General features: G+C 42.8%; 1 protein-coding gene across 8 annotated transcripts in view; it reads left to right on the top strand.

Moving 5' to 3' along the window:
- Nucleotides 1-5747, top strand: part of EPB41L5 (erythrocyte membrane protein band 4.1 like 5) — a 61348-nt gene extending 55601 nt beyond the window's left edge. For all 8 annotated transcript variants that reach the window (XM_030018770.2, XM_030018773.2, XM_030018771.2 and 5 more), the window contains one exon: nt 458-5747. In XM_030018770.2, coding sequence (XP_029874630.1) covers nt 458-515 — 58 coding nt within the window. In that variant the 3' untranslated portion in view covers nt 516-5747. The remainder of the gene's footprint in view (nt 1-457) is intronic.
- Nucleotides 5748-7640: the final 1893 nt, after the last annotated feature.

Raw genomic sequence — 7640 nt, forward strand, 5'->3', positions numbered from 1 at the left:
TTTAGTACTGGACTAAAATTACAGTACAGATGAATTTTTTGAGAAGTCTCTTGACAGTGTTTCAATACCTGTCAGGGATTGGCAGGGGTGGAGAGGGATGTCCCCCAGTTATTTCCAAGCTGTAAGGAAGTCGAGAACAGAATCTGTAGAAACCCTTCCCCTTGCTATTCCATTCTGCCGTGCTGGTGAGGCAGAATGATGGCAGTGATGATCAGGCCTTTCAGTGAACCCCTTACAATGCGGGTGCGGATGGCAATGATGCTACTGCTGCAATGTGTAATGAAATCCATTCATTTTGCTCTTTGGAAAGGTTTGTCCATTGGGGTCATTAAATTACAAGGGGAACAGCTATTAATACTCGTTGGAACAATACTAATCTCTTTTTTTTTTTTTAATCCATCGTGGCAGATCTTTTTGGAGGAGTATATTTACAGGGCCTCATTTTTTTCCCTTTTAGCCCAGTCACTGAGGATGCTACAATAAGAACAAAATGTTTACTCACCACTGAACTCTAGAAGAAGGAGCTTCTGCACTTCCCACCTTGTAAAAACTCAAATCTACTAACATATCTCCAAGGGATCCTTCCAAAAGACTTGCTTGGGATCAAACTCTTGCTGAACAGGAGTCAAACAGCCGGCTGGTTTGCTAGGATCCAGGAAGAGACTTCTACATTTATTGCAATCTAACTGGAATTACAGTCTAAACCGGGATATAAAACCACATGCACGTTTGATCTTCTCCCTCAGGAGAAGTGAAATACCACACTGGAGCTAGTTCTGAATGTGAGGAACAGAATCTAGCTGTGTTCCACTCACGCTAGGTTTAGTCTTACTTACCCTGTGCTGCCTCTCAAGTGTTAATAGAAAGCGTTCACTGTGATGTTAGCTATGTAGTGTGAGAGCACGGTATCCCTGACCTCTGTAGATTAATATTGGAAAGATTAGAACTTGTAGGGCCACCTTGTGGCCATACTATGTACGGTGGCTCACAGTTTCATACGGCCAAGGACATTTTCTTCTGTGTGATTATTCTCTGTTTTTTCTTTGTTTTACCAACACATACTCTCCTTTTTGGCCTTAAACCCCTTAATAATCCTCGCACCTCTTGTTACACTACCTGTAAAGAATGAAAATCTAGTCCCTCAATGACCAACTACATTGACTGGATTTGAGCTGCTTGTTGCAACCAGGAAAAGACAAATTAACCTGCCAAACAGCTTACAGCATTAGCAGACTACAGCAGAGGTCCCACATTTTTGACACTGATTATTTCATTTCCTATATGACTCAAATACATGCATTTTAGGCTGGAGATTTGTATGTTTTAAATGCTGAAGCAGTGAAGGTATAAGTACAGTTTACTTCAGGAATTGCTTATTGATAAGTTTTGTTGTCATATAGCACTAGGAAGGAGAAGAATTTTCTTGTTTCTATTCATACTGTTTCTGGGTGTTGTTTCCAGATGCTGTGCTTTGGGAATACTTACCAGGTATGTTAGCGGCATGAGGGTACAACTAGATCAGTTAACACCACTTCGAATCCTGTTCCAAGTGTCATCTAATAGTTTTATGTGGAACAAAGAATAGAAGGAATAAGGTGAAAACGGGAAAAAAAGATGAAAAGTTCCTGTGAGCAGTTCACTTCTTTGTAGAAGGAAGGTAGGAGCACTTGCAAGAGCATGCTCCACAGAGCTGGCGAAGGCCTTTTGGTGCTCAGGTGAAGTACAAGACGCAGTGTGTACAGTTGGAAGAGATCATTTGAGTCCTGGGCAGCAGGATCCTCATGTGGACATGTAGGGGTGAGCACATGGACCCTGGGGATACAGCCTGTGAAAAGGCCAATGCACAGTCAGAGGGAGGAGAAATACAGAAGCCCGATGATGAACTCCGCATCTCCTGACAGGGAAGCACAGATGGAACAACTGGGATCTTTCTTTCTTAGGAAGAGGTTTGTAAATATGACTGGCATTGGAGGATGTTTTCTGCATAGTGCTGCTGTTTATAAATGTTTATATACGTGTGGTTCTTAGAAACAATTTTAAATGTGAAAGTTGGTTCGGAAACCTGTAATGCACAGCCTCCTTTCTGCACACCGGCTGCGTGCACATCTCTCAGTGTAGACACAGATTTGGACCAAACCACTGCGGGTTGTGCAAGTAAGCTGGTGCCCAGCTAGGTGGCTGCTTTTGGACTAGGGCATTCTTACTGCTGCTCTTGTGCTCTCGTTTGCAAGATGCCGAATGAGTGTGTTAAGAAAGAAGCCACGTGGCATTTACTTGGCCCACTGCCACTCCTGAAAACCCCCGAGGCCTTAATGGAGCAACACAGAAACGATGGGGAGCTCTTAGAACCGACATACCAGAGTGACTCTCTGCAGACGGTGATTTGCAGCCGTTGCCTCAAGAGCTGGGAGTCAGAATTGGTAGCAGGCGCTTCAGGTCCCCCCTCTAGCCAGCGCCTAAAGCACTGCGCGGGCAGGCTCCCCGCTCCCCGCACTGCCAGCCGCTGGGGAGCTGCTCTTCTGGACCAGGTGGGGTGTTTCTGCTCGCCAGCCGTTCAGCTCTGTCACTACTTCCAGTTGAGTATTGGCTTTTTTTATACTTTTAAGTCTGAGCCTTATTGCATATTAAAGTAGAAGGTTCCCGATTCAAATATCAAATGTCTTAGTCTGGATTAATAATACAGTTGCCAGCAAAGTTCCTGCAGGAAAAGGGAAGCTATGGCTGCAACAGTCTGCTTCCTGCACAAAGCCAGGACTGTGTGGGGAAACTTGGCACTTGCTATTGATCTGTTTGCTCAGCAGCTGAGCTGGCATTCGCCAGCTACATGTGTTGGTTTTGTAAATAGACAGAATGCAGTAGCATTTTCTTTAAGGCATGTTTGATATTTGACTCTTCCCATTGGGTTCAGGAGCTCTGTGAACTGTTAGCTTGAATCCCTCCCAAAAGTAGAATAACAGAAGCTTACAGTTTTACAGCATTGCGTGTTGAATACCATCCTTGGATTCCTCCCGAGCAGTCACATACAGCAAATAACAAGTAAATAACATGTGTGGTGAGTGCGTCCCCCTAAAATCTAAATGGTTCCAAGTAGCCAACTGTTATTTCAGCATGGTCGGGATAGTGGTGATCAGAGGGGAATGTTGTATTTACACACAACGTGAGCACACACGAAAATTCAGAGAGGCGTGGTCTTCCTCAATTTTCAGAGGACTAAAGCTTGAAACTTTGTTTAAAAATTCAAAATTTTCAACTGTTAAATTGGGACTTGCAATTTCTAGTAGATTCGGGTCTGCAAACCCGACTCTTCCCAGTGATATCTGATACTGGGAGCAAATATCCACTCCATTTAAGTCAACGTAGCTCATTTAGCTGATCCAAATCATTGGTTATGTAGGGAGCCTGGCGAGACTGAGGGACCACAGTTACGTGATCTGAACAGACACATAGGTAGGTATCTGAACATCCTGTAGTTTGGCACCGCTGTTTTGCTTTAAAACTATAGGTATGATGTTGTATCATGACTGGCTAACAGGTAACGTAGCATTACTCATTACCTGCATTTTATCAAACACAAATAGGTATAATAGTTCTTAGAGTTATTGTTATAAAGTATTAATTAATGCCTGTGTGCTACTGAGAAAAAGGGATTTTCTTACGATTGCTATACTATCGATTGATTAGCTCTAAGGTCCAACCATCCTCTAAAAGTTTATTTTCTGGTATTTATTTGAAGAGATTTATAAATAAAACTTTTGTGTGAATCTGGTGTTGGGATGTTGGCAGGTCTGCCAACCACTTAAAAGCTGTAAGAGTTGACAGGAATGAATAAATGTGTGTTCTCTTGCAGTCATTTGGAAGAAGCCAGCTCCCTGATTTAAAAAAAAAAAAAAAAAAAAAAAAGTTCAATTTTTTTTTCCCCTAACAAAGTTATCCCCTATTGGCTTACTAATGTATCTCCCAGCCTGTCCTCATTAACTGGCCTCGTACCCTTCTGCTGCGTGTGCATGCAATGCTGATCAGCGATGGGTGCTTTTTTTTTAACTCTATAATTAAAAAATAATAACTTAAACTAAAAGCATAAGTGATCAGATCTGAAAATAAAAGTGATTTTACTCCAGTGATGCTCCGTAAGTGATTGGAGTAAAAGATTTTATAGAAATCTTAACACTTATTATAACAAAAAAACCCCAGCCCATATCTCAAACGGATGAATCTTAGGGAGGTGGTGGATCTTAGAACCGCATTTCAGTCTCACCCATTTAGTCCAAGAGGAAGAGAAGCCAGAGAGTCTGCATGTGCTGAGTACACGGCAACGGTCTTACCATGGGCTTTTGAAATGGGTGTTAAAATGTGGGAGTTAGGCCCTCTTGCACTTGAATTAAGGAAATCTCTTCTTTAGTTCAGTGGTAATGGGGTTTAATATTAGGTAAGTCACATGACAGAAAATAACTACTTACCTGGTAATCAGTCATGGTTAATGAATTACCTTGAACGTATTCGATTTTAAACTTAAATTCCACATATACTTTGTCAGAGACAGCTGTGTAAAAGCTATGTTTTGGACAAGTTTTTGGACTCAACTTTGGTGAGCAAATTTGCAGTAGCAGAAGAGGAGCTCAGGTGGGCAGTCCGGTTACATTTGGGTCTCTGTCCACAAACTGTTTTCAGCCCTTGCCTGTTAGCCCTTTGTCTGCACCTTGCTCATTCTTGTTTCTTGAAGCAAAGATGTACTGTTAAGATCAGCATGTCCTTCACAAACAGCACTGGATATATTTTTCACATTGTGAACATATTCTGGTACAACCCAAATCTTCTACAGATTAAGTGTTAGCAGCGCTGTTTCACAGCCAGCTAGCATTTAAAGCTCTATCTGGGCACATAGAGTGTTTGTTAGTCTAGAAAGTTGTAGTGTGTGTATATATATATATATATATATATATACACATATATATATAGAGCTGTTAGACATGGTAACGTCACAGCTTTCAAATGCAGCTGGACAATCGTAACTTTTATACCAAAAAATAAAAATAATCCATGGTAATGGCCTTTCAGTGTGTAGTCCGTGTGTGCTTGGTCTGAGTGTTAGCACCATTGCCATAAGTACAGGGCCCTCCCACCACGCTCAAATGGAGGTAGAGGCGGTGCGATTTCACTAAGTGCTGCACTGTCTTGTCACAGCGTTGAGGAGGGAGATGCAAGCGGTCGGCACAGTCTGTTGAAAGCCAGGATCCATCACTCAGCATCGTGTGTGGTTGTGTGCACCCGCTGGAAGTGCGGAGGGGGTCCTGCCCCTGCGGTGACGTCAGACCCTACGCAGCCCGGAGCCGCAAGGTTCTCCTACAAAATTCACCTCCTTTTTACTGTTTGGCTTGAGCACTCTGCTGCATAAACACCCCCCCCCACACACCTGTAACTGGACAAGCGTATTTTTAAAGTATGTCAGAATATTTTTTTAGCTAGATATTTTTGTTTTGTTAAAGCCACACTAACTACTGTATTTTTACCTTTTATATGTAAAGCTTGGCAATAGCTCTCAATGTATAATTTATTTGTTGTTTTTTATAAAACAAAGTGCACCCTCTTCTGTTCCACAACAGTAGTGATGTATGAACTGTTTTAGGCACTGCACTGAGATCTGTATTGAAACTGTACATGGGAACAAGAAACTGTGATTTGTAGTCCACTCAACCCAATCTTGAAATGTTTATACTGTAGTTTTGTCTTAAATATACCACATCAGCGCAGAAGTCTCACGGAGTCATCTTTAAGTACCGCTGCGTTACGCTGGCACGGCAGTAAAAGACAGGTGGGTTGGCCGGGATTTGGGACGTGAGCCGTGCGGTGGGGGCCGGTGGGCCGCTGCGCCCCTGAAACCAAAGCCAGAGGGGTGCGGCAGACCTGTGCTTCGCGCCGAGCGCTCACCCGATCGTCACATTGAGTGGCAGTACATTTACTCTGCAGGACTGTATTTTTTTTTCTGTGTAATAAGGTCGCTTGGCAGGTTCTAATTTAAGAGAGGGGTGCCTGGGTTGGAGAGAGATTTGTAAACTTGTTTGGGATATCAAAACTGCAGGCCGCGTTAGAAACTTAATTTGTTGTCAGTTAAAGCGTAACTCAAGGTGGCATCTAAACTTGCAGATAGATGCTGAAGAATTAAATGCCTTCTTTCCAAAAGAGCTGAGATTGTCCAGGAGGACTGTCAGGTGTTCAGTGGTTCGGTGGTTTTGAAAATCAAAGTGCCGAGGTGCGTGCCCAGAAAGGAAGCTTGAACTTCCGAGTGTAGTTCCACAACGTGCAGACAAAAGTGCATGCCAGTTAACTGAGCAGTCTTGCTTTCATTTCCAGTAACAGATTGTTTTATGTTTTGAAGTACAGTACTGCTAATGATTGTTTAAAGGAAACTGTTTATTTCCTAACCTTGACTTTGATGAAATGCTTAAGAAGGCAGCAAAGGGCAACGAAACCATTTGATCATCTTCATTTCTCAACAACTAATAAACTTGGGAAAGTATCAAAAGGAAGAGAAATAATTCCATCCTAATGACTAAGCTCATAGGAAGTCATTTCCCTTGTGGCGTAATCTGTTGTGTAGGTCAACCTATGATCCCGCTGATAAGTCACTGAATTGTTCTTGAAATCCATTTATCACTTGAAACAATGAAACATGTTTAGTCTAGTTTTTTTTTTAATTATTTTAAAAAACCCTCTTTAAATGTCTACATTTTAAAAGAAAATTCCTCTGCCATTCATGCACTTCAGTGTTCAGAAACCAAATGGTAATTAAAGACAATGAGTTTGTTGAGATGGTTAAGGCTGATGGATTTGTTCTCTTGTATATATGATTTATGATACAACAGTGCATCTCGCGTCTCAGATGAGATTACCAAAGAACGCTGCATCCTTTTGCTTTTATTCTATGAATTGAATTGGACTGCAGGCATAGCAAATACATGCAAGCTTCCCTTTTTTTCAGAGACATTTTAAAACAGCTAGTTTCAGTGGCAGCCCCTTCAGTCCGTGCCCAGCCAAAAATGGTGTGTTTTGTTTTGTTTCTAAATAGTTGCCATTAGCTGGAGTAATTCCATTCATTATTTCATGCAGGCCACCACAGAGCTTTCAGATGGCGGCAGCTTTTAGTCACTCACTTGGGCCTGGGATGAATTCTTATTAACTGCTACAGTTATGGAGAAATACGATAAGCACATCCACAAAGGCTCTTCTCTGTGAAAAGGTGACTGCCTTGGATAGAAACGTGCTGGGAAAAACCACCTGAGGTGCTCCGAGAGCCCTGTTAAGTGTAGTTGATAGCCCTGGTTGAGTTTTGAAAAGGAAGATGACCCAGGAAATGTGATTCTGTGGTATGAGTAAGGATTGTGCGCCTAGGTCCTGGATACTGGTTTTTGGGAGAGAACCTGAAATACGGATCGTGGGCGCCCAGAAGGGACTGAGGCGGCAGGCGCTCCTGCCGACGCGTGGCTGTGGGGTGCAGGTGCTTCACATCTCAAACCCCTTCCCTTCCAGCTTGAGCTCACCCTGGCTTTTTTAAAGACCCGGGAACGGGCCAGCGAGGGGAGAAATGAATAGCCTGCAGTGGCTTCAGCGAGTCTGCTGTAGCACGGAGTCCCGCTTTTGGGATC

This window comes from Aquila chrysaetos, chromosome 6 (genome assembly GCF_900496995.4).
Source record: "Aquila chrysaetos chrysaetos chromosome 6, bAquChr1.4, whole genome shotgun sequence".
Taxonomy (NCBI): domain Eukaryota; kingdom Metazoa; phylum Chordata; class Aves; order Accipitriformes; family Accipitridae; genus Aquila; species Aquila chrysaetos.